The 27,141-nt window shown below is 44.1% G+C and overlaps 2 protein-coding genes across 6 annotated transcripts in view; one reads left to right on the top strand and one right to left on the bottom strand.

Annotated features, from left to right (window-relative positions):
• Positions 1 to 5,658, top strand: part of CCDC149 (coiled-coil domain containing 149) — a gene marked incomplete at its 3' end in the record, with an annotated part of 57,336 nt that extends 51,678 nt beyond the window's left edge. For 3 of the 4 annotated variants that reach the window (XM_083754949.1, XM_083754948.1, XM_083754951.1), the window contains one exon: positions 2,829 to 5,658. In XM_083754949.1, coding sequence (XP_083611075.1) covers positions 2,829 to 3,409 — 581 coding nt within the window. The remainder of the gene's footprint in view (positions 1 to 2,828) is intronic. The other variant, XM_083754950.1, reaches the window with a different exon arrangement.
• Positions 5,659 to 10,094: 4,436 nt separating this feature from the next.
• SOD3 (superoxide dismutase 3) lies at positions 10,095 to 15,389 on the bottom strand. Of its 2 annotated transcripts, none has more exons than XM_083755093.1 (2): positions 15,227 to 15,389; positions 10,095 to 11,680 (listed from the first exon to the last, which is right to left on the bottom strand). In XM_083755093.1, the coding sequence occupies exon 2, from the start codon at positions 11,650 to 11,652 to the stop codon at positions 10,912 to 10,914; it is 741 nt and encodes a 246-aa protein (XP_083611219.1). In that variant the 5' UTR covers positions 11,653 to 11,680; positions 15,227 to 15,389; the 3' UTR covers positions 10,095 to 10,911. The 2 variants fall into 2 exon arrangements, with proteins under 2 accessions (XP_083611219.1, XP_083611220.1); XM_083755094.1 differs by lacking the exon at positions 15,227 to 15,389 and adding an exon at positions 13,158 to 13,175 and having other exon boundaries at positions 10,095 to 11,670.
• Positions 15,390 to 27,141: the final 11,752 nt, after the last annotated feature.

Here is a 27,141-nt window from a genome sequence, read left to right as displayed (position 1 = left end):
CAAGTTCATGGAACCAAATCAACCTTTGCAATCATAATTTATTCTGTGTTGATAAATCACATGTGAACTTACCCAAATAGTAGATCTATGTGGTGTGTATGCTCAGGTCCTCTCGCTCCATTAAAAGTGCATGAGACAGAGCAGAGATGCACTCGCTAGCCTTACTCCCTTGGTCAGATCTGCAGGTTCACTGCTCTCCATGCGCTTAAAGAAGAAGCCTGTGGTAGTTCTTGGAAACTTCTGTGCCAGATTTAGAATCCTGTAAAATAATGGTTCTCATTCACAGCAAAGCCTCTGGAGTACCAGGGCTGGCCCAAGGCATTTTGGCCCCTGAGGCATAGCAGAAAATAGCAGGGCCCTACTGGCCAGGGAAGAAAAGCAAAGACCTACTTCAGGAACAAGTGGGGGGATAAGGTTTTTTATTAGGAATAAGGCAGGAGTGCACTCACAGTGGCAGCGGGCGAGGCATCCCTTGGAGGCCAGATGTGCTGCCGCCTGAGGCGGTCACCTCACCTTGCCTCATTGGTGGGTCGGCCCTGATGAGTACAGCGGGCTCCCTGCTGCAAGTATTCAGTCCTTTAGCATGCGAGCAGAAGGAGGGCCAAATATTGGGGACAGGGCGGAGGGGATGGGGCCAGCCAGCCAGTCAGCCAGCCTTTCTTTGCTCTTTCTCACGTGACTCTAATCACATTGGGGAACTGAATGCAAAAATTGGTGTCATGTGTGCTGTGATTCTGCCAGAGTGCACAAGAGGTGTTGGATGTTGAATTCAGCTTGCTGAGAATCTCAGCAGCTTTCAGGCATCAGAACTTGTTAAGGGGAACACGAAACCTGAGGGTTTAGGGTTCAGCACAATTCTCATAAGACCTTCTCTGCTTCAGAATTGAGGTGACGGATCAGATATCAAAACGCCCCCCTTCAAAACAGCTCTGCATATGGAAAATTAGAACTTTTCAGAGTTGGAGTTTGTTAGCTTTACACACAGAGAGAGTTAATGCTGTAAGAGGAGGTTCAAAATGCAGATCCTGCACTTGTTTTCTGAGGTGCTACAGTGTGTGAGTTGATATCCTATGCCAGTGGTTTTCAACCAGTGTGCCATGGCACCCTGGGGTGCCTTGAATGATGGCCAGAGGTGCTGCGGGCAACACTGGCCTCTGTCCCTCTTTCTTTCTTTCCCTCCCTCATCTTTCAGTTCTCTGCCTCCCCAAGGTTTGCACAGCTGTTAATTGCAGCAGCCCTGGCTATAAGCTCCGCAGGCAAATGGTGCCTCTGGCAGGCACCTCTCTTTGAGGGCAGGGGGCGCATCTCAGAGACCAGGGAGGGTGTTTGAAAAAGGGTGAGAGGCTGCCAGCTCTGCAGGCAAGGGGTGACATAAATAAGTTCCCGAGCCCCACAGGAGTGCCGCAGAAAGAATGTAGTTGGTTCAGGGAGCTGTGGACTCAAAAAGGTTGAAAACCTCTGTCCTATGTTCTTTCTGAATTCTCAAGTTGTTTTGAAGAGCAACATACAGAAGGCAGTGGCAGAAATAGAGCCTTCCCAACCACCTCATTACACTGTGATGCTCTTTGCTATCCTTTGCTTATTATTTATTAAGTTGTTCTGTTCTGCAGTTAGCATTTCCAATGGGAAATAAAACTTTCTTCCCTTAATTTCTCATACTTTTTCTGTCCCTCTACTTTGTTTTTCCTTTTCCTTTTTTCCTTCACACTCCACACTGTTTTATCTGCCCCCAAATATTAAAAATACAGTACTTAAACGGTGGTCATACTAATTAATACTCAAGAGATTCAGACATCTTGACTGTAACTTCAGGCTGTCTCCAGACTCAATGTAATTGGGGTTTGTTTTTTAAAGAGTGTGTTACATGAATTCAAGTAAGTGTCAGTTCAGCTTTGTTTCCATACTAAACTTCCCCCCAACCTGAAAATTTAAGGTCTAGTCTAGTTCCTTCTCTCATCACTTCTTCCCACACTTCTGGGAATGGCAAGGTTGGGTATATGCTTCGCTTCCATGGGGCTGGTGTCCCAGCAGGACAGAGATCACAATGTAGTGGGATGAGGAACGAAATCATTGGCACATGGTTTCTTTGGAGAAACTTTGAAGGAGCCACGTAGAAGATGCTTCTGAGAGTAATGTGTAAGTGGGAAAGTGAATTGAATGGGAAATGCCATTGTGAGCCGCTGGGCTAGGTCAGATGTACTGATAATTGCTCTAATAAACCATAGAGTTTTAAACTGAGAATTATATGCCCACCCACTTCTTCCACCTTTCTCTTGCGTGTCACAATTTAAAACTCCCTGGAGTTTGTTAAACCACAGTTTGTTGAACCGTTATATTTGAACCGGGAAACTGTGGTTTAACAAACTTACCAGGATATGAAACCAGATGCTGATCCAGAAGCAGGAAATGCATGAACACAACACTTGTTCTTGTTACATCTGAACCCACCCATGGAGTGAAATAGCAGACTAAGGACTAGGTGATTCTTAGAGACTTTTTTTGGACATTCAACGGCAGCAATAAGAAAAGATTGAATAGCGTGTAACCCTCCTCATTCTTCTGAGTATTGTCTGAAAGGAGAGATCTTCTAATCCTCTGTGTTGAGATTTATACTCTTGCCCCTGCATCTCATTGTGGATGAGACCTTTTCTGCTTAGTTCAAAATATCTAAAGAGGGCATTCCTGAAAAGGGTGCAATGCCTAAGGACAGGCTTAAAGACAATTCACTGTCTTGTGTTATGGAGGTGCCTGCTTCTTGGTCCCCTCCAAACCTGGAACTGTGCTTTATATCTACATAAATGTGATGTTTCCCCATTTTTCTCTTCTAGAAGAAACCAGAGAACAAGAGGAGACGTGTGCCGTTAAAACAGAATTGACACTCCCGGAGAAAATGGCTGCAGTTTCTGATGATTCCTGCACAAACCAAAACAACGGTAACAAAACCAATCATTTTCATCCATCATTACCCCAGTTTCCTTCTGAGGAAGACGGTGCAAATGGGTTTGGGAATGAAATCATTAAGCTGACAGAGGAGCAGGCAGCTGCAGAGCTGGAAGGGAGCAGAGCAGAATGTTTGACAGAGAGCCAGGCAGCAGGTCAGCCAGAGCTCAGCAGCTCATCCGAAGGCGAATCCCCCTTGCCCAGCCCTCCTCCCTTTGACTCCACAGAGCCCTGCAACCTCGGGGAGAACAAACACACAAACGAGAAGCAAGCCGTGGAAGAAGAGACAGGAACCTCGGAAAGCGACACTGAGAATCTTTGTGACAAAAAGGATGAAAGCGGTGACACAGGGAACGCCGAGGATGATGAAAAGCAGACTCTCCCAACTCCAGATTTCAGTGACATTCCAGATAATGTACCTGCAGCTGTGACAGTTACAGACAGTGCTTCTGATCTGGGCTCACCGTGACTGTTTATGACCGTGGCATTGTTTTCAGAAAGGATGTGTCCCCAGTCTCTTCAAGTTTCTCCCAGCTGCCTCTTTGTTTGTCTGTCGAGAAAGATCCTCCCTCCCTCTCTCTCTCTCTCTCTCTCTCTCTCTCTCTCTCTCTCACACACACACACACACACACACACACACACACACCCTGCATCCAACACTTTGGTATGTACAAACAAACATACCCTAGAGAAATGTGAAAAAAAGGAGCAGGACTAAAATGATGGCTTTCAGAATTTTGCCCTCTGCTATTTGCTGCGATTAACGTTATTAAATAGAGTGACATAATTGAGAATAATGGGACTTAGCACCCCATCATTATGCTTTATCACGTCAGTTACATCTCTGTCTCTTCAGTATGTATAATTTTTGGTGCAGTGCCTGTTTGAATGTATCTTAAGAGCCTGGAACGTCAAGGGGTGGGGGGTAGAGAGAGTTGCCTTTGGTGAAGCTGACAGAATCAGAAATGGTAAAACAAAGGCTTCAATGAACAAGCTTTTGGTTTCTCAGGGTGGGGGGGTGATTCTTCCTGGCACACACAGTTTAATACTAAACAGCAAATTGCCTTGATATAACTGGTGGCTGTATATACACCGTGTCTGGTCATCGGATTAATTACTTGCAGACATACAAACACACAGCCTATTTTGCTGTTTCTATTTTGAAGGAGCTTTTTCCAGTAAGTACTAAGGCACAACGGCGTATTGACAAGGCTGGCCTCGCTAGCCATGTATCACTACCACCCCTCCCTCTTTCCCCTTATTCTGCCCCCTCTTCCTTGCAAACTGTGAGCTCTCGCTCTCTTCCTCTTCCTTCCCCCCTCTCTTTACTTTGCTGCAGCTTCAGTTCTTGACTCATCTCTCTTACGGCTCACACTTTGGGTTGTATCAAATGGAGTTTGTCCGGCCTAGAAATGGAAGTTGAACTTCGTCCATGTCAGAATGACGTCTTTTTGAGCTTAAACCAGGGGAGAGTTGGAAGTCGGATGCCTTCTCTGCTTTCATTTGAGCAGCATTTAAGCTCAAAAGGTACACCTGTGCAGAAGGGAAGTATATATTTTTCTTTCCCTTCTGATCCATTAGCCTTGTGGATAATAGTTGAAATTACTCTTTTTTTTGTAGCCATTTTCTCTCTTCAATTCTTCCCGTGGTGGCAATCAATTAGCTTCCAGTGGGAGAGAGTCTTTAGGGCTTCCGAGGCCTGCTGAGCAAAGCTTTCCATAGCCTACTTCCACTGATTCTGAAGTGTTTCCTTGCGGTTCCTGGTAGGACAATGGCTGTGTAATATTTATTGTGGATATTTTGCAGCTGTGGAGCTAAAGGGAGGCCTGATTTTTTGTTTGGTCCCCCCCCCCCAATAAGAAACAATCTCAGCAGCTGTAGAGCTTGTCTGGGCCTCCAGCCGTAGAGGCAATTTTCCTGCTGGCTTGGGAACCTAATTGCCTGTAAATGTTCATTTCTCACTCCTAGAACTTAAAACCAATTGGAGAGGGGATTAATCCAAATTTAACAATGGTGTTCATAAGAAAGGAGGGAAATCCTTCCTGTTTTGAGCCTTAGTTTTACAAAATACTTACCTGCCAGCTGCACATTGTTACAAGCTGCTTGTTAGCAGGTTCGTGCCGGAAGCAGCGGCAGACCCAAATCTTGAAAGTCGGCTGAGCTAGATAGCAAGTGTTGCTTTGACGAAGGGACTCCAAGTGGACAAGCAGATTGTACCCCAGGCTTGGAACCAGGAGGAACCCTGAAAAGAGCTTCAGGATCCTCCAGCCAGCTGGAACAAGTACTGGTTCTAACAAATTGTTTGGCTGCTAGAGAAACCCCATTTGATCGCTCTCACTCTCGCTCTCTGTACAACGTGCTCTTCTTCCAGTACAGCAAGGAACAAGGAAGTCATTAGGCATCTTTCTACAGTACGTGGAGACTCCTTTTAGGCCAAAGATTGTGGAATGGTTCCACATGGAGACAGAACAAATGACAGCATTTTCAAAGCCGGAGAGTTTTGTTTCAATCTTTCTTTACTTTTTCAACCCGTTCAGTTTCTCTGTTCCAAGAGGAAAGGGGGGGGGGGGAAGACTCTGCAGTGTTCCTTAAATACTCCCTTAATCTTGGGCATTGCACCACTCTGCTATTTGCATCCCATTCTTTTTGAGCAACACTGGTTTATTCTAAATTAAATGCTTTTGTCTCTTGCATTAATATGAAAAAAAGTGGAAACCATTTATTAGTTTGCATAATTTCATTCCTCATAGTGCAGCGGAGGAAAAGGGGGAGGATTATGTTATCTCTTGAATTTGTGGTACTGTTGCTTTTATTGATAGAGTAGCTGACAATGTTATCGACTCAGCACAGCGTTTGTGCTTTTATTGGTAAAATAACAGATAGCCTTATTGTCTCGATTTGTTGTTATAGGAATGACAAAACTGATACAGTGGGAAGAGTAATGAATATGCACCAAACTTATGAATATGAAATTCTGGAATTTTGCTCATCATAAATAAGACATTCCACATCCCAATGTTCATTTCAAGATATATATTTCTTTCTGGTTTTGTCACAGCCTTGATAAGGGCTACAGCTAATGCTGATGAAGTCCTAGCGCAGAAAAAAGTAGACAAGTAGGGAGGGCAGCTTAACGTAAACAAGTTCACACCATGAATGGCCAATGTTTTGCATTGCTTTAAATTATGGAGTGAGGGCTGCCATTTGCATTTTTTATGTAGCGTCTAGTTTGGAGCCCAGCTGCGCTAGTGGAAATGTTTGCATTTGAGCTCAGTAGCTTCCGGTGAGCTGGAATGATGCTATCATAGGGAGAGATTGAATTAAGGTCATATATGTGTAAAAGCAAGTACAAGCCTGAAGAAGCAAGCCTAGTTTTTAAACAATGCATGTAGCTATTAAGGTATTAGTAACAGATACGCTGCTCTCTAAAAATAAACATTCCTCAACCCCGTGATCTAAAATCCATTCAGTAATCCAAAGAGCAGGGGCTGATTCAGTGACTACTTACACAGTTGCAAAGAGCGGCAGGGGCTATAGCAGGTTAAGTGATAATTGAACTTCCGAAACCCAGTCACTATCCAAATCCATGAAGTAGCCCGTTCCCTCTTTTCTTTACTTCCAGTGTCGCCACTCACTGTAACTATGTGTAATCTTATATCTAGACTTCTGGTGATACAGATTGGGGGGGGGGGGGTATCAGGTAATGTGACGGCCCCATGTTACAGCTGAATTCTTGTCAATAACACTCTTCCTGGTTTACTTTCTCTCCGTTCTTCTGCTCCTTTGATTCCAATTTTTGATTTGCTGGCTTCCTTAACCATTTAAAGGTCAAGTGGGCTACATTCCATGTCTTACGCTTACAGAGAAGAGATGGCAGACTGATAAAGTACATCCAACGACATCTAGTTTAGACCTAACTTACAGTCCTACGCATGTTCACTCACAAGTAAGTCTGGTTTCGGTGTTCACTTGCACCAGAAGCGGCTTAGTCATGCTGGCCACATGACCCGGAAAAACTGTCTGCGGACAAACGCCGGCTCCCTCGGCCTGTAAAGCGAGATGAGCGCCGCAACCCCAGAGTCGTCTGCGACTAGACTTAACTGTTAGGGGTCCTTTAGCTTTTTAAGTCCCCCTGTGCTCTTACTGTGCTTATAGCAGCAGCCTTCAGTTTCAAAAACATTGGCTTGTTTATCTGAGAGCAGCACAGTTGATGCTATTTATTGCAGAGGTTCTTATGAGTATCAGTCGTGCTTCCTTGTTGGGACTTAATTCTTTGCTATCAAAAACCCTAGAGAGCTTTCTTGTTTGTTTTTGATTGCCACTTGCACAGGTTATAGCATTGCAGCTATATTCATTTAGCTGCTGGTTGAAACCAGTACATGGCCCCATAAATTTGCACTTGCATCTATATATTTTTCAGTTGCAGAAAACAGTCCGTGCCAGTGGTAATGAAGCCTGGCCATCTGGGTACAAGAGTGCCCATTCCCCTTATCACTTGTATATAATTGCAGGGGGTTGGACTAGATGATCCCAGGAGCCCTTTCCAACTCCATGATAACCACCTTTGAACATGGAAGTGCACCACAGTGGATCTACGTATTATTTTTACATGCCAAGTTCCCCAACGTCCCTTTGCAACCTAAACCTTATTCCGGCATTCGTGCAGTGAAGCCCTTCTCCCAGTGGAAGTTACCGTATTTTTCACTCTATAGGATGCACTTTTCCCCCTCCCAAAATGAAGGGGAAATGTGTGTGCGTCCTATGGAGCGAATGCAGGCTCCTTGGCTTCAGCGATAGCAGCGGGAAGCCTCCGAAGCGCGGTGGGAGCGTTCCCTCCGTGCTCCGGAGGCTTCGCGTTGCTTTCGCTGAAGCCTGGAGAGCGAGAGGGGTCGGTGCGCACCCACCCCTCTCACTCTCCAGGCTTCAGGTAGCTATCCACAAGCCTTCGGAACGCAGCAGGAGTTCTCCTCGCGCTCCGAAGGCTTGCGGATAGCAGCCTACAGCCTGCAGCCCAGGGAGCGCAGCGCCAACTCCCGCTGTGCTCCCCGAGCTTCAGGCAGCTATCTGCAAGCCTTAGGAGTGCGCCCCCAGCTCCGGGAGCGGCGGCAAGGTTATGCGCAGCCTGGACCTGTTCTGGGGGCTGGGGTCGGGGGAAGCTCGGGCTTCCCCCACCCCAGCCCCGCGGCTAAAAACGAAGCCAAGACAGCGAGCAGGATGGATCCCGCTCACTGTCTTGGCTTCTTTGCTCTTTGGGGCTGGGAGGGGAAATAATTTTTTTTCTTTATTTCCCCCCCTAAAAACTAGGTGCACCCTATAGTCCGGTGTGCCCTATGGAGCGAAAAATACGGTAAATGGCTACAAGGGAGAGCTCCTTGTACTTTTGTACTTGTTAAACCTCCCTGCACAATTTATAGCTTTCACTGGGAATTACAGCAGGCAATCAATCATTGATTGATTGATTGATTGATTGATTGATTGATTGACTGACTGACAGCAGGCTCTCTGTCGCAGGACTTTGTCCTCCAGTGTGCGGTGGGAGTGTGGATGCAATGAAGATAGTGTGTCCAGCTCAAGGGGAAAGCTTTAGCCTGCTCCACTTTAACCTTCCTAGTGTTGCTGAATGCCCCCCCCCCCCATTATTTCTCCCATAAAACGAGTAGCTGCCATTCCCTTTCATGGGGGGGGGGGGATATGCTCTTCACACTGGGACATGGATACTATGAGGACACTGAGTGTTCACTCAGCGGGGGGGGGGGGTGGCTGTGGGGTGAATATTGCCATTCATGATAGAAAAAAATAAAATCCAGTTTCAAAGGTTCGGTCCAGTTCGACCAAGAAAGAGACAGAACCCAGCATAGGGCTGCGATTATCAGGCTTCAGCTGTAAAATGAAACACCCTAAGTCTAGTCTTACGATTCTGAATAGGGATCTGCTATGTAAAGTTCTTCTTGGCTTTTTGTTTCTTTCTCTCACTAGGACTCGTTTTTCATTTTTATCAGTTCTGGAGGCTCTCAGAAATTAAGACTCCTTTCCTAAGTTCAGGTGCTTCTTTAAAGCTTTTCTTTTAAGGATTCCCTCGCATCCTTCTCAAAGGCAATGAACACTGTAATGTCGGGGGGAAACCCCAAATGTTACATTTTAAGACTCCTTTACGTTAAAAATGTGTTTGATAAATCATTCAACTGTGCAAATTTTCAATGGTCATGGAAACAACCTCTTTTTGATGGAAAAAACAATCTTTTGGTAGTGGAGGCTAATTTTATGCACAGGGCATTTTATATAATCCACCAGAAGTTTTTTTTTAACTCAAGAGCTCTCGAGAATGTATTTTAATAAATCGGGTGGAAATCATGTTTTTTAAAAACCTTAAATAAATTAATTGCTTTATAAAATTCTGCTGCTGGTTAATAATTTCCTTTAAAAATGTGTATTCTATTTATTTGCAGGCCTTGCTTTCATTGCAACCCTGTCATCAAGTAATATATATATTTTGTCAATTGTAATAAAGACATTTCCTAATATATTTATCTATATTTTGTGTTGTTTTTACTTCATTTTTATAACATGACTGTGACTCACTTGGTCTTAAACTCTGGTGCATGGCAGCTGCTGGTGTACTTCGAAGTGCTTTGTGCAACTTCAGTACAAATAACAAGGGGAGAGTATTAGGAGCTGAGTATATGTGTTCTCTTTGACATTTATTCTATATGCTGAAGCATCAACCCAATTTTTAGTTGCCCTCAGCTCTCACTTGGTATATAGTTTGACTGCAGGATTCTGGCCACAAAAGATCCAGGCAATAGTGGGGTTTTAATTCAGAACCTATCCAAGCATCCTCACATATTTAGAATAATGTGGTGGTTCTGTTAAAAAATATATAGAAAGAAATGTAAGCCACAATCGCTTAGAACAAAGTTTAAGAAGCGGTGTCAGGTTATGTGTGTATTTGTCAGATCACTGGTCAAATGTTTTAAGAAATAAACACGTACAGCAGTACGTTCTAAAGTTCATATTTTTCCCAGTTTGCTTGTCCTTGAATTTGTCACTGGAAAAACTCGTTGATTTTTTTTTAAAAAAAACCAAACCTAGATTTTGCCCTCTGAACGCTTGTCAGAAACCTTTTTTCAGAACTGCAACTTCTGGAATGAAAAAAATGTATTTTGCTCTATTTTATTAGTTCAGTACTCTCAACAGCTGCACAAAACTAGATTGCTGTGCTTCTGTGGCATAGTTCATGGCACCTTTGTCACTCTTGAAAACATGCAGAAAGAGATCCCCCTTCATTTATCAACATTGCACAAACAGCATTACACAATTTAACCAGAAGTGATTCAAATCACACTTTTCCAAATATTTATTCAGTGACGAAGAAAAAGTCAGGAATGTTTTTGGAAACACTTGCTTCAAATATAAACAGTGTGACACAGCTACAGGACTGTGGATAACTCAAACCAGCTAAGAAGCTTAAAAAAAAGTTAGGAAGTAAAACCTGCAAATATAAGCAGAATAAAATAATGGATCTGAAGTTTTAAAATAGAAATAACACACAAACTCCTACCTGAGCTCTGGGGGGGGGGGGGGGAGCTGTTATCACTCTCTGCCAGCCCATCCTCAAACAGTTGAAAGGGAAGTATTTTCTTTATGCGTTTCAGGTATATAGGAAAACAGAGCACACCATCTTAGTTGGAGACATTTATTTTTACCGTTTGTTCCTCCAGCTTTCTTGTTCTTGATATTTCCCCCCTAAGAGATATGGCACACAATAAGCAGGGTTGCTCAAGATTTCAGTAGCGAAGCATACAGTCCTCCTTAATATATCAAGGATAAACTTTAGAGCTGGCGGGGGGGAGCAAGCCTGAACCTTTAAATCATACGCCGCTACTTTTTATTATTAATCTGCTTACGGAATGGAGCACTACGACAGAGCAAAAGGCGTATCTTACACTTTCTCAAAAGAACCAGAAGGCTTTCCTATGGTTTAGCAGCAACGCCATGCGAGCTGCTGCTTGCCTCTTTGGTCGTGAGCATTTTCTTCCTCTTCTCCTTAACCTCGGGGAACTGCTTTTCCCACAGGTTTTTGGTGCCCGTTCCGACAACACAGCAAGCCAGCCGCTTGCCCGCGTTGCCGTTCTCCAAACTGGCCTTGTTGTTCCCTTTCCCCAGGTCGTCTTCTTGCTCGTGGATCACAACCGATCTCCCTATGATGCTGTACGGGCCAAACAGGGTGGCCACGAGATTGGCCTTATATTTTTTAATCTTGCCTTCCTTAGAGTAGAAGTTCCCAAAGTCCCCAGGGTGACGAGGGTGGTTTTCCTTGAAGGGATTGTAGTGTCCGCCTGCGGAGTCGCAGCCGTCGCTGAGGTCTCCGTACTGGTGGATATGAATCGCTCTCCCGGATAAGTTGGTGCCTGCCGGAAAGCCGTCCAAGTTGAAAATAGCTTCCAGTTTCCCATTTGGGTAGGCCTGCCTGAACAAAACGTGTCCTGTAACCTGCGGCTTCTCCGCACCTACTTTAGGGCTGGGTTTCACCAAGCAGGAGGCATAAGCAGTCCGGTTGGAGGCCACGATATCCTCATACAGCTGCGGATAGAGCAAACTCAGCCACAGGTCGTTGACTTTTTTCTGCATGTCCTGGAGTGCGTTTTCTTCATTCGGCTGGGCATCAGTTACACATAGGGCCACACCGGTGGCGAGAAACAGCAGCAAGAACATGGTGGAGTTAGGCGGAACCTGCAAAGGGCTACGAAAATAATGCAGAGAAAAGTGGCGTCAATGGCTTCGGTAAGAGCACCGATGCCAAAGGAAAAATAATAATAATAGCATTTTATAATGTTGTACTGAGGAGGGCAACCAAAATGATCAAGGGTCTGGAAACCAAGCCTTATGAGAAATGGTGGAGGGAATTGGCCATGTTTAGCGTGGTAAAGAGGAGACAAGATAGCCATCTTTAGTTATCTACAGATGAAACTCAAAAAATTAGAATATTGTGGAAAAGTTCATTTATTTCAGTAATTCAACTTAAAAGGTAAAACTAATATATGAGATAGACTCATGACATGCAAAGCGAGATATATCAAGCCTTTATTTGTTATAATTGTGATGTTTATGGTGTACAGCTGATGATAACCCCAAATTAACAATCTCAGAAAATTAGAATATTAAATGAAATCAGCAAAACGAGGACTGCAAATAGAGCAATATTGGACCTCTGAGAAGTAGAAGCATGCACATGTACTCAGTACTTGGTTTGGGCCCCTTTTGCATCAATTACTGCCTCAATGGCATGGATGCTATCAGCCTGTGGCACTGCTGAGATGTTATGGAAGACCAGGAAGCTTCAATAGCAGCTTTCAGCTCTTCTGCATTGCTTGGTCTCATGTCTCTCATCTTTCTCTTGGCAATGCCCCATAGATTCTCTATGGGGTTCAGGTCAGGTGGGTTTGCTGGCTAATCAAGCACAGTAATCCCATGGGCATTGAACCAGGTTTTGGTACTTTTGGCAGTGTGGGCAAGTGCCAAAGTCCTGCTGGAAAATGAAATCAGCATCCCCATAAAGCTCGTCTTTGGAAGGAAGCCGTCCTGGTAGACGGCTGCGTTGACCCTGGACTTAATGAAGCACAGTGGACCAACACCAGCTGATGACATGGCTCCCCAAATCAACACAGACTGTGGAAACTTCACACTGGACATCAAGCACCTGGCATTGTGTGCCTCCCCATTCCTCCTCCAGACTCTGGGTCCTTGGTTTCCAAATGAGATGCAAAAGCTGCTCTCATCAGAAAATAGATTTGGGGAGCCATGTCATCAGCTGGTTTTGGTCCACTGTGCTTCATTAATTCCAGGGTCAACATAGCTGTCTACCAGGAGATTTTGGAGCACTCCATGCTTCCTTCCAAAGACGAGCTGCCTGCCTGGTGTTTTTGCATGAGTAGAATGTCTCCTTTTATTTAAAATGCACCTCTGGGTTATTTGTGGGGCCTGCCTGGTGTTTTTACATGAGTAGAATGTGTGCTTTTAATTAAGATGCATCTCTGGGTTATTTGTGGGGCATAGGAATTCATTCATTCCCCCCCCCCAAAAAATATAGTCTGGCCCACCACATGGTCTGAGGGACAGCGGACCAGCCCACAGCTGAAAAAGGGTGCTGACCCCTGCTCTGGAGGATAGGGCTCAAACCAAGAATCTGAAGAAGTGTGCATGCACACGAAAGCTCATACCAATAACAAACTTAGTTGGTCTCTAAGGTGCTACTCTAAGGTGAGACATGGGTGGCGCTGTGGGTTAACCCACAGAGCCTAGGACTTGCTGATCAGAAGGTTGGTGGTTCGAATCCCCACAACGGAGTGAGCTCCCATTGTTCGGTCCCTGCTCCTGCCCACCTAGCAGTTCGAAAGCACGTTGAAGTGCAAGTAGATAAATAGGTACCACTCCGGCAGGAAGGTAAACGGCGTTTCCGTGTGGTGTTCAGGTTCACCAGAAGTGGCTTAGTCATGACCCGGAAGCTGTACACTGGCTCCCTCGGCCAATAAAGCGAGATGAGTGCCGCAACCCCAGAGTTGGCCACAACAGGACCTAATGGTCAGGGGTCCCTTTACCTTTAAGGTGCTACTGGAAGGATTTTTTTTATTTTGTTTCGACAATGGAATCAAACTACAAGATTAGGAGGAACTTTCTGACAGTAAGAGCTGTTTGACAGTGGAACAGACTCCCACAAGAGTGAGAGTCTGGAGGTTTTTAAGCAGAGATTGGTTGGTCATCTGTCACGCAGGATCTAGTTGAGATTCCTGCATTGCAAAGGGTTGGGACTAGATGATCCTTAGAGTCCCTTCCAACTCTACCATTCTATGGTTCTATGAAACTATTTCACATATGTGATCTCAATCCTTAGAAGGCTATTAGGCAGGTGATGTTACCACTCCTCCACTGGGGTAAAGAAGACTGCACCTTGTTTAGAGACACCTAGACCAGGGGTCAGCAAACTTTTTCAGCAGGGGGCCGGTCCACTGTTCCTCAGACCTTGTGGGGGGCCAAACTATATTGGGGAGTGAATGAACAAATTCCTGTGCCCCACAAATAACCCAGAGATGCATTTTAAATAAAAGCACACATTCTACTCATGTAAAAACACCAGGTAGGCCCTACAAATAACCCAGAGATGCATTTTAAATAAAAGGACACATTCTACTCATGTAAAAACATGCTGATTCCCGGACTGTTCGCGGGCCAGATTTAGAAGGCGATTGGGCCGGATCCGGCCCCCAAGCCTTAGTTTGCCTACCCATGACCTAGACAATAATATTAATGACTGAGGTGAGATTTGAACTTGGAAGACTTTCTGGTTCACAGCTCAGCATTTTAGAGCTGTCTTTGGGCGATCTCAAGAATGTCATGTTTATGTTACAGGAACAGGGTGTTCTGGTTTTTAAACAGGGGTGAGGTATTTAAAAAACCCCAGTTGTTTCTCAAATTCAGATCCCTCAGCCCCACAGCAGAAAACATATTAGGTGGCTACGTTATGCCCATATCGTTTCTGAGGTAATAACAAAAGTATTCATTAGATCCAATCTCCATTCTTCCCTCATCTTGCCTGATTGGATTCTTCACCACCTCTCTATAGCAGTTTAGTTACAGGATATATTTGGTTGTAAAATTTATCACCACCTGATTGATTCCTGCATTTCAGGGGGGTTAGACTAGATGACTCTCGGGTCCCATTCCAACACTACAATTCTGTGATTCTCTGACATAGAACTAGCAATGTCCCATATTTTTTTTAAAAAAACAACCCAAACACACAACCCCTCTTGAATATGGCTGGGAAAATATCACACCACTGGATCACCCCTTTTCCTCAGCATTCCCCAAAACGGCATTGGTTTTCCCAAAAGTTGAAAAAAAGAAGTCAAGACTTTAATACACAGTGAAGACAGACAAACAGACTAAGTGCAAATGAAGTAGTCTGATCATGTGTTTGCTGCCTTCAAAGCTACTTACTTGCCTTTATAGGCAGAGAATATATGTTCATTACACTAACGCTGTGTTCATGTTATCGGCTTAAAATACAGCTGGAACTCTCTTTTTCTCGATTCAGATTGAAGCTGGTTTTGGTGGGGAAACTCATAAAAACTCAGTGTTTCATAAGAAACGATAAAATAGAGTCTGAATTGAATGCAAACTGCTTCCAAAACCAGTGGTGGATGAGAGTAAATGGGAGTGTGTACACAGTCTAAGAATGCTGTCTGTTTTCATCCTCAGCCGGTTCTAAAAGTAATTGCAATCATCCTACCTTCCTTCTGCGCAGGATTCCTTCTGCAAAGATTTGTTTTCCCAAAACACTTTCCAGTTGGGTGCAGTCTCTTTGTGCAAAGGGTGACAAGCAAGCGAGTCTAGGTTCCAGGCAGCTGTTGAGTTAGAGCTTCTGAGCTCTGCTTGTTTGTGTAAAAGTTAGGTAATAGTAGCTCAGGGGAGTGGTTAGGAGAAAAAATGAGGAGAGGAGGGGGAAAATGTCATCTAAAATCCATCTAGAGGCAAAGCTTGCAGATTATTCAAAGAAAAGAAAACGCTTTAAAATTAATATTTCATTGCTTCATGCACTAAAGGAAATAAGCTTCAACATGAAGTGACAGAGGAAAAATATTTAAAGAAGGCTTTGTTTAGTCAATTTGCTGATGAGTTCATACAGAATCTGTCAACTAGGCGGCAATATTTTTCCTGTTGTTAAGCCTTCTTGGAATCCGCTTTTAAGACGCGTCTTAGCAATGAAACTTGATTTACCTATCCAAATTGCTGTAATTATAAAAAATCAACCAAAGTAACTAGGTTTTGAAAGCTTTATGTGATAACTTTTCTTGTTGGGGAGGAGGCTTGTGTTATCATTTGAAGAGACAATTTTGAACACTGGGGGGGTTGGTCTAGAAACTAAAACTTCGCCTCTCCATTGGTGGTTCTTGGGAGAGTTGTCTTAATGCCAAGATCGCTCAGAGCTGACAAGCCAGATTGCAGTAAATATATGGAGATTTGATGTCCCAGCACAAAAAAAGGGTAATAGATTCTGTACACTGACACGTCATGGTTTGCAAAATTCTTGGGCCGGGAAACACCTAGCAATGATTGGGTCGGCTGCCTGCCATTCACGGACAGTTGTCAGTCATAGATTTGCAGCCACTAGCTGAACTGCTCTCTCCCCTTTTTAGGGTAAAGGTAAAGGGACCCTTGACCATTAGGTCCACTCGTGGCCGACTGTGGGGTTGGGCGCTCATCTCGCTTTATTGGCTGAGGGTACCCACCAGCATGACTAAGCCGCTTCTGGCGAACCAGAGCAGCACACGGAAACGCCGTTTACCTTCCCGCCGGAGTGGTACCTATTTATCTACTTGCACTTTGACGTGCTTTTGAACTGCTAGGGTGGCAGGAGCAGGGACTGAGCAACAGGAGCTCACCCCGTTGCAGGGATTCGAACCGCCGACCTTCTGATCGGCAAGTCCTAGTCTCTGTGGTTTAACCCACAGCGCCACCCGTGTCCCTCCTTTTAGGGTAACTGCTTGCTATTGAGTGGGGTCAGACTCTGTTCCTGCCATTAACAGAGCTGCTTGGATGCTAGAGAGTTGCATCCAAGGAAGGAGTCAGGACCAGAACGTAGCAGACCAAGGGATCAGGGAACTCTGGTATGTCTGAGCTAGGAAAGAAGGTTCAAGAGAAGAAGAGGGAGAGAACAGAAGGGAGAAGCACGAAGGGAGAGAAGATGGAATAGGTGTAGGAATGCAGGCGCTATTTCCAAAAGTATTGGAAAGGGAATCAGTTACCCACTAGGGGAGAGTGGTTATGTAAGCTTTCAGAATACTTAGAATTAGCCAAACTGACAGACATAAGACAAAAACCAAAAAGTGAAGTAAAAAAAGAATGGGAGTGCCTAAATGAATATCTTAAAAGTCAAGGTCCGAGGACAGAATTCTGGCTGAGTCAGGAATAACCTTGTGAAGTTAAAGAGGAATTTATATTTAGATGTTAGGATAGAGATGATAAGGAAAACGGGAAGACACAATAAAGGAGGTTCTGTGGGATTGGTGGAAGTCAATGTTTATTTTTCTTTTTAGTGTTTATATTATTAACTTGTAAGATATGGATTTGTGGTTTTTTTGGGGGGGTTGAATGTTAGTTTTTGTGTTTTGTGTATTGTTATTTTTCGATATCTTTCGTATTGTTGTTGGGTGGAAAAATACTAATAAAATTTATATATTAAAAGAAAAGAAAAGCAGGTGCTCAGAAGTAAGGAATACATACTAAAATAACCATTCATTTATACATAAGAGAGCCATTCGTAAATGATAGCAGGTGAATTTTTAAGGCCACTGCTCCACCTATTCTTTTTGTTCACCAACATTCTGCTCCACCGTAAAGAACTGCTTAACTCTCCTTGCTAACGTTCCTCTGTGTTATTTTTTCCTTCTGGTCCTCAGTACCTGTGTGAGAGTTTCCATCTCTCGAAGCAGCAAATCCCTTTTTCTAGAGTGCATCTCCCTCCCTAAATAATGGTTTCTCTATCACGCACATTCAGCATCTATTTTAATTTGAGGTTTCGCATAAACTCCCCTCTGCATGCATATGGTCTTTCAAGTATTTTGTGACTGCTTTTCTCTTGTAGCAGATTGTCTTGTTTCGTGCTTGGGTTCCATTAGATACTGTCAGGCCTTCGGAACATGTAGCCTCTCTCTCTTCCCCCGCTTCTGTGGCTCCTTTTAAAATGCAAAAACTAGACATGTTAACCGCAAGTACACAATTAATCTGGCATCTGATCAGATGTTTGGAAGCTGTGGCTGGATGGTTACGTGGGAGCCGGTTGAAGTTAAATCCTTCGAAGACAGAGGTCCTTTGGCTGGGTCGGAACGATATGGGATGGGGGGGCAACTCCCATCTCTTGCGGTGGCGCAATTAGTGCCAGCACCGTCCGTTAAGAGTTTGGGTGTAATCTTTGATACCTCCCTCTCCATGGAGGCGCAGATTGCAGCTATAACAAAGGCAGCATTTTTTCATCTCTGCCAAGCTAAGTAGTTGGCTCCTTACCTCTCTCGCCCTGACCTAGCCACTGTGATCCACGCGACAGTCACCTCCGGACTGGATTATTGTAACTCGCTCTACATGAGGCTGCCTTTGAGACTGACCCAGAAACTCCAGCGGGTGCAGAATGCTGCAGTGAGATTCCTTACGGGGTCCTTGCTGCGGGATCACATTCACCCAGTGCTATACCAGCTGCATTGGCTCCCGGTGGAGTACAGGATCAGGTTTAAGGTTTTAACCTTTAAAGCCCTATACGGCCTAGACCCTCGTACCTACGGGACCGCCTCTCCTGGTATGTCCCACGGAGGACCTTACAGTCTGCAAACAAAAACATCTTGGAGGTCCTGGGCCACAGAGAGATTAGGCTGGCCTCAACCAGAGCCAGGGCTTTTTCAGCTGTGGCTCCGATCTGGTGGAACGCTCTGTCACAAGAGACTAGGGCTCTGCAGGACTTGACATCTTTCCGCAGGGCCTGCAAGACAGAGCTGTTCCACCAGGCCTTTGGCCAAGGCACAGCCTGACCCCCTCCTTAGGTAATTTCTTCACAGAACTCTAGCCCAATGGTTGCTATCAATTTGATTTGAAATGATTTTAGAATGAATTGATTTTAGAATGCTGTATTATTTTACTGTTGTTAGCCGCTCTGAGCCCAGCTTTGGCTGGGGAGGGCAGGATATAAATAAAATTTTATTATTTTATATTATTATTATTATTATTATTATTATTATTATTTAGTTTGGCTGCATTGCAATGTGCTGTGTGTGGTGGCAAAGTGAGGAACTGTGTGAGCGGTGCATCGATCTTTGCAGATGCTTGCATGTAAAACATATGCGAGTGCATATCTACGTAGGGTTGCCACATTTCAAAAAGTGAAAATCCAGACACAAACGTTTGCCCAGCTTTTTAGGGCAAAGTTTTTGAGCTTTGAAGTTTTTGAGCTACAGTGGTACCTCGGATTAAGTACTTAATTCATTCCCGAGGTCCGTTCTTAACCTGAAACTGTTCTTAACCTGAAGCACCAGCTAATGGGGCCTCCCACTGCCGCCACGCTGCCGGAGCACGATTTCTGTTCTCATCCTGAAGCAAAGTTCTTAACCCAAGGTACTATTTCTGGGTTAGTGGAGTCTGTAACCTGAAGCGTATGTAACCCGAGGTACCACTGTATTTCTAAGGAAATTCTCCCTAATCTACACTGTCGTCATGGGCTGCCAATAGGTCTGGATTTTCCCAGACATTCTAGCAATTTTCTCTCAGACGCCGTTGCCAATGACTGAATCCTGGCTATGTCCGGGAAATTTTGGCCGTATGGCAACCCTATCAGAATGTGAACAGGGAATGTACCGTAGAGTAAAGGCATCTGTGGATTTTTTAGGGTCTTCACTTAGCATTTATGTTGGTGCTTAAAATGCTTGCTCAATAGCCCTCGCAACAATACCTTGTAAGACGGGTGAAGCGGACAGAGAGACAGAAACCTGTTTGGAATGGAAGACTTTCTAGTTCACATTCATTTCAAATGGAAAATGTCTGAGCAGTCCAGTTCAAAACATTCTTGAAATTCCTCTGCCTGGTAAGGTAAATCTAGGAATGGGCTTCATTAACTACGAACCCCAAACTTTGAGATCCACTCCAAACCTTTTGTAGGGTTTGCAACACTACAAAAGGTGTGCAGGGCACCCCAGATTTTGATAGTTCGTAGATCATGGTGGCTCTAATATTTCCCTAGTCTACAGCCGAGTGCAAGTGAAGTTCAGTGTAAGATCAGATTGACTTGAACTTCTATATCAGGGAAGAAACTGTCACAGCCCCAAAATTATATTAGGAAAACTTTGGTTTTGTCGTAATTTTTGTTGTTGTTTAGTTGTTTAGTCATGTCCGACTCTTCGTGACCCCATGGACCAGAGCACGCCAGGCACTTCTGTCTTCCCACTGCCTCCCGCAGTTTGGTCAAACTCATGCTGGTAGCTTCGAGAACACTACTATCCAACCATCTCATCCTCTGTCGTCCCCTTCTCCTTGTGCCCTCCATCTTTCCCAACATCAGGGTCTTTTCCAGGGAGTCTTCTCTTCTCATGAGGTGGCCAAAGTATTGGAGTCTCAGCTTCAGGATCTGTCCTTCCAGTGAGCACTCAGGGCTGATTTCCTTCAGAATGGAGAGGTTTAATCTTCTTGCAGTCCATGGGACTCTCAAGAGTCTCCTCCAGCACCATAATTCAAAAGCATCAATTCTTCGGCGATCAGCCTTCTTTATGGTCCAGCTCTCACTTCCATACATCACTACCGGGAAAACCATAGCTTTAACTATACGGACCTTTGTTGGCAAGGTGATGTCTCTACTTTTTAAGATGCTGTCTAGGTTTGTCATTGCTTTTCTCCCAAGAAGCAAAAAATACGAAAAGAGATCAAAATTATCTCAACTTTCTAAGGGTAGGCTTGTCTAAACAATCATGTTTTTAGCAGGTAGTGATAAAGCATGTTTGCTATTGTTATGCAGTGCTATTTTTCTAGAAAAAGATGTGCTGGGACTCACCCTTGTTCTCTTAGAATGGCAATGGTGCCCAACTGGGAGGTGCCGGACTTGAGTTCCAGCTGAAAAAATCCCCCTTGGGTATGTGTATCCTAAAGATGTGGTGGAAAAGCAGCAGTGACTGGCCTTTTAGGTGCAGCTGTGCAATGTCCAGAACAGCTCAAATTCATTTGAAAGAAAAATCCCAAATTTGGTGATTCAAATTGCACCCCTCCAATACTGAAAAACAACCCCTAATTTTGCTTTGACATCAGTAGGGTCTGAAACATCAGTGACTAACTAGAAAAGAGTCATTGGGCTTGTTGGTAGATGAAAAACAACATGTGCAGCAGCTATGAAAATGTCAAAGTGCTTGCTATGGATTACGATGCCTGGAATTTCCTGTAACACCCTTATAAAACTCTCTGCCTTGACCACTGTTCATGCTTCTGGCTTCTCCATCTCAAAACAGATGCATATCATAGATATTGAATATGTCCGTGGAATCAGTGCCCAAAAGGCAACCTGCAATGCACCTTCCCACAGTGCCTACAGCTACAATTTGCATGCGAAAGTAATTGTATCAGTTCCTATCTGGGTAGGTGAACTGTGACACAACTTCCAGTAACTTTGAGTAACCACCAGTCGCTAAATGCCCTTAAGCAAGCACCTCCAGTTATCAAGCTATAGATATCTAGAGGCAGTGAGGCATTTAACTCAACCCAAAAGCATGCTTTCTTTCCCTTCCTTCCTTCCTTTCTTTCTCTTTCTTTCTTTCTTTCTTTCTTTCTTTCTTTCTTTCTTTCTTTCTTTCTTTCTTTCTTTCGAATTTGCATTTTATTTATTTGTTAACATTCTTATCTTACAGCGGTAAACGTTGTCATATTACATTACAGGACTTACTATAATATAATTTCCAACATGTATACAAAAATGATATACAAATTTTATATACCTAGAAAGAAAAGGAAACAAAAAAAGAACGAACAAAGGAAAAAACAAAAAAACAATTCCCCCCCCCCCTTATCATATACATGCCAACACACTAGACTTCCTGTCTTTCGCGTTGTATATTTATTTTTTACAAATGAATGTACTCTTATTATTGTAATATTACATATTATCTAATACATTCCTATATCAATATGTGCTCTTAGTCTTATTTCTCAACTCAGTCTCACTCCAACGTCAATCAAATCCTAGCATAGATAGCAAACCTTTAATGTATTTTTGAACATGTTTTATATCTATCCCACTTTTCCATAAATTTTTGTATTGAATTGCCTCTCAGGGTATTTGTCAACTGCGCCATTTCAGCAAATTCTTGTAGCTTGCATGCTTTCGATAATATTTTTCATCTGCAGTGATTGAAAGACCAGTGAGTGGGTGGGTAGGCAGGTGAGGCGGGGGTCCTGAGTGAGATGAACAGAATAACTGTTACTGCTGTTACAGTGGTAGCTCTGGTTACGAACTTAATTCGTTCTGGAGGTCCATCCCTAAGCTGAAACCGTTCCTACCCTGAGGTACCCATTTCTCTAATGGGGCCTCTGGCGCGCGATTTCTGTTCCATCTTGGAGCAAAGTTTGCAACCAGGAGCAGCTACTTCCAGGTTAGCAAAGCTCGTAACCTGAAGCATTCATAAACAGAGGTACCACTGTATAAGAATTTTAAGGTTTAAATATAGAATAAATATTCATCAATGCGGGTGGAGCTGTGGGTTAAACCACAGAGACTAGGACTTGCTGATCAGAAGGTCAGCAGTTCGAATCCCTGTGACAGGGTGAGCTCCCGTTGCTCGGTCCCTGCTCCTGCCAACCTAGCAGTTTGAAAGCACGTCAAAGTGCAAGTAGATAAATAGGTACCGCTCCGGCGGGAAGGTAAACAGCGTTTCCGTGCACTGCCCTGGTTCACCAGAAGCAGCTTAGTCATGCTGGCCACATGACCCGGAAGCTGTACGCCAGCTCCCTCGGCCAATAAAGTGAGATGAGCGCCGCAGCCCCAGAGTCGGTCATGACTGGACCTAATGGTCAGGGGTCCCTTTACCTTTACCTTTAAAGAAAAGTGGGACATTCCAGGATCAAATCAGAAACCAGGATGGCTTCTGTAAATCCAGGACTGTCACTGGAAAATAGGGACACCTGGAGGTGTGTAAGTGGTGTGCAGAAAACACTATTAAAAAATTATCAATATAGGGAAGCTTTTAATGTTTGATGGACTATTGTATTTTGGTGTTCTGTTGGAGGGTGGCTGGGGAGGTCCAGCCAGATGGGCTGGGTATAAAAAATATATTATTGTTGTTGTTGTTATATCAATATGCAGGTAAAATTCAGACAAATTTAAAAACAGATATGCATAACTGTGTTTTACGTCCAGACTAAGCCTCACTTCATCAGATGAATTAAATACACATAGCATACAGAATGAGAGAGATAAATTATTGCAGACAGTAGGTCCCCAAAACTCTGGAATGCAAGGGCAATGCTCTGTGACATTATGTCGATGATTAACTTATTGTTATCTCACATCCATCACATTCCTAACCCTTTTGCTTCCCTTTGAAATTTATGTCCCTTCAATTCAACCTTTACCCATTAGAGAAATACTGGACTGCCCTTTCTCACAAAGTAATTTTGGTGATACCTGCCGTACCAACGTTTTTCTCTCTCCCCCTTTCATCTCTGCTCAGCTATGTGTGTGATGTTTTATCGCATAAAATTAGAGAGTAGTAGTCAAGACTGCACAGATCAGTGTAAAGGGGGCATCCATCAGCGTAGGTGTTATAGAGACGCAGGTACAGTGGTACCTCAGGTTACATACGCTTCAGGTTACAGACTCCGCTAACCCAGATATAGTGCTTCAGGTTAAGAACTTTGCTTCAGGATGAGAACAGAAATCGTGCTCTGGCAGCAGGAGGCCCCATTAGCTAAAGTGGTGCTTCAGGTTAAGAACAGTTTCGGGTTAAGTACGGACCTCTAGAACGAATTAAGTACTTAACCCGAGGTACCGCTGTACATCTTTCATGAATTACCCAATCGCATGGAAAAGGAACTCCTCCCTGCCTGCCCTCGCCCAGTGGCAGTCGTGCCCAACAGTTCCGCATTAACAGACAATTGCCCTGAGATGCCTCACCTGACATCTTCCTGACGTTCCTCACTCTCTGCTTTGGGCAAGGAGAAAATCAGGGCAACCACCACCACTGGTTTGCCCCCAGCGTAGCACAGTGCCTTGCTGTTTCTTGCCAGAGAAAGAGAACAATAGGTGCACTATTTACACTCAAACGGCAGGATCTAAATGCTCCAGTGGGGAAAAAATAAACAAGGAAATCTTTCTTCCAGTCCTCAAATCTGCCACATGCTGCAAATGCTTCCACAGAGCAAGTCCCAACAGGAATATAGGAAGCTGCCATATCTGATTCAGGACTGAGTCAAACTCAGTATTTGTCAACAGTGAGTGGCTCTCTCGGGTTCTAGGCACCAGTCTCTCCTGGCCCTGTGTGGAGATGCCACGATCTGGGATCTGGGCCTTGTTGCATGCACTGCTTCCAAAAGTGATGAAAAGTTCCAAGGGTCAGTTCTTACCTCGCTTTGATGTTCTTTAGAAGGATGGAATAGTAGAGTCTTTATTATTATTATTTTTAAAATACATCTTTATTGGTTTAAAATACAATCTTACAATAAAGGTAATACACACACACACACACTGTATTTTTTGCTCGATAAGACGCACCTTTTCCCCTCCAAAAATTAAGGGGAAATGTGTGTGTGTCTTATGGAGCGAATGGAGGCTCCATAGCTTCAGGGGCAGTCACCCGAAGCCTCCGGAGCACAGCGGTAACTCCCACTGCGCTCCGGAGGCTTTGCGTTGCTTTCGCTGAAGCCAGGAGTGCAAGAGGGATTGGTGTGCACTGATCCTTCTTGTTCTCCTGGCTTCGCTTCGCTGGAGAGGCGCTGCGCAGCTTTCCCTCTCTGCTCAGCGCCCCTTCAGCGAAGCGGGAGGAGAAATGGAAGGGGCTCAGTTTCTCCTCCCGCTTCGCTGAAGGGGTGCTGCGCAGAGAGGGAGAGATTTTTTTTCTTGTTCTCCCCCTCTAAAACTAGGTGCGTCTTATGCTCGGGTGCGTCCTAGAGAGCGAAAAATATGGTATATATATTATTATTGCTATTTTTAAAAAGAAAAAAAGTAGGAAATTGTGGTTGTGACCTTGGTATACAGCCACCCACAACAGTCCCATTTCCAGGACTTCCTACATCTGTTTTCATCTGTTTTCAAATGGACATACTGCGGGGTGATGCAGAATTAATCTGCAATGAGCTTCCCCCTGCCCCCTAGAATGAAACCAGCTTCTTAAGAAGTGTTTTTTCGGGGGCAAAAAAATAACAAAATATATAAATGCAGTAAATCTAGATTGCATGCGGACCACATAGAAAAAAACACTTCTCCATTGATTCCAGACTAAAAAGGTGTGTTTTTTGTATGTAAAAAGGTAAAGGTAAAGATACCCCTGCCCGTTCGGGCCAGTCTTGTCAGACTCTAGGGTTGTGCGCTCATCTCACTCTATAGGCCGGGAGCCAGCGCTGTCCGCAGACACTTCCGGGTCACATGGCCAGCGTGACAAGCTGCATCTGGCAAGCCAGCACAGCACACGGAACGCCGTTTACCTTCCCGCTAGTAAGCAGTCCCTATTTATCTACTTGCACCCGGAGGTGCTTTCGAACTGCTAGGTTGGCAGGCGCTCGGACCAAACGACGGGAACTCACCCCACCGTGGGGATTCGAACCGCCGACCATGCGATCGGCAAGTCCTAGGCGCTGAGGTTTTACCCACAGCGCCACCTGCGTCCCTTTTTTTGTATGTAGCCTCAGACAAATGTGCACATTAATGTCTGAAGAAACTTTCAGTGGGAGTTCTGCTATCAGAACAATATTCACTAGATATATCTTGAAGGCAATTATGCAGTAAGAAAGGGGCATTGTTCCCAGTGTGGAAGAAAACAAATTTTCATAGCAAAGTGGCTTCCCACCTTTTTAAACACTATTCACTCTAATGTGTTGATGTTGCAAGCATAATTTAAACCCTGGGAGACTAATGAAGTTTAGCAGTATGCGTTAATTATTTTTTGTTGTCTTGGTTAACGCAAGGTCCTAAATCCTATTTACAGCCTGAAACTTCAGAGGGTCCAGACCTCTCATGCAACTTTAACATCTTTCGGCTTCACGTGGCTTTCGCAAAGCCTTGGAACGTTTATTTAAATCCCCCCGTGGCGTCCACTTTTTTTTTTTTTAGATCCAATGTGCAAAGATTCTAAACTGAAGGAATTGCACGTAGCTGATTTTTTAAACTTTTAAATAACATAACCAACCTTTGGAAAGGCACTGGCGGATACATTAGATTTTTATGGGCAGTTCAGTAATTGCATCTGTGTCACACTGTCTCAGTTGGCAAAAGAGCTGAAAACTTGCTGCATGCCCCCTTCCTCTGTTTCGCTGAAATGAGATCTGCAGGAGTTCAGGGCTGCTTTGTTATAGCACCCAGCCTTTTGAATTCCCTGCTCAGACCAGAGGCCTTTCTCCTTGGGATAGTAGGCACTGAACTGAGGAGATTTCACCCCTCCCATACCCAAGAATCTCCTGATAATCTCCTGATGGTCTCTGCTGACTCTCCAGAGAGGAGGAGGTGTGTCCTGCTATCTACTTATTCTGCCCCAGCACCACATCAGTGTGTGTGTGAGAGAGAGAGTCAGTCAGTCAGTGTATCGGAGAGAGAGAGAGAGTGTTAGAGATCGTGCCTAGAGATAAGGTTGCTGCTAAGAGCAGCTCCAGACTCTCAGTGTAGCATTGATTTATGCTTAGAATATTCAGCTCTGTATATAGTTTTGTATCATAGTTGTAGTTACAGAATAAAAGGAAGATATTCTACAGAGCTGCTCTCCGAGTGGTTTATACTCTGCAAGACTCTGCAAAACTCTGCTGCGCAACGACTGTATTATTGAGACAGTGAATCCGGTGCTCTCAGCTCTAAGCTGTGAGTCCACAGCACTGTGACCTGTTCCTGTGAGAAAGGTGGTCTCTGGCAGTGCTACCCAGCTCGCCTAGCCCAGTCGGGGTTGAGGTGCATGAGTCTAGTTGGTGCACTGGCTCAAGGGCGATGCTGACATGAACTGCCCAAAAAAGATGTGAAAGTATTTTTGTATGCCACAACAGCTGCTAGGATTTTACTAGCCAGAAAATGGAAAACACAAGAATTACCAACAGTAGAAGAATGGCAGACGAAGATGATGGAATTTATGGAGCTGGCTGATCTCACCGGGAAAATCCGCGACCAGAAAGAAGAGGACTACCAAGAAGACTGGAAGAAATTTAAAGACTATTTGAACAAATATTCTAATATTAAAGAAATGTAACCACTTGAAAGAACCAATCAGGCCTAGGATTAAATTAGACATAAATATATAAATAAGAAAATGTACTATAAGAAATGTAAAGAAATTGGAATACGACTGTAATATTGTTTTATGAAATAATGATATTGGAAACTGCTACATTCAAATTAAGAGGAAATTCAGATGGAGGAGATTAGAGGAAGTCAACTAAAATGTTTATGAAAATGGATTTTAATTAATTAATTGAGTTTCTTTTTCCCCTGTTTAG

Source organism: Podarcis gaigeae (assembly GCF_964106915.1).
Source record: "Podarcis gaigeae genome assembly, chromosome: 9".
Lineage (NCBI taxonomy): Eukaryota > Metazoa > Chordata > Lepidosauria > Squamata > Lacertidae > Podarcis > Podarcis gaigeae.
This window is presented reverse-complemented; position numbering and strand designations above follow the sequence as displayed.

Coding starts and splice junctions, on each gene's coding strand:
- SOD3 (XM_083755093.1), bottom strand. CDS start 11,652: ATGTTCTTGCTGCTGTTTCTCGCCACCGGTGTGGCCCTATGTGTAACT.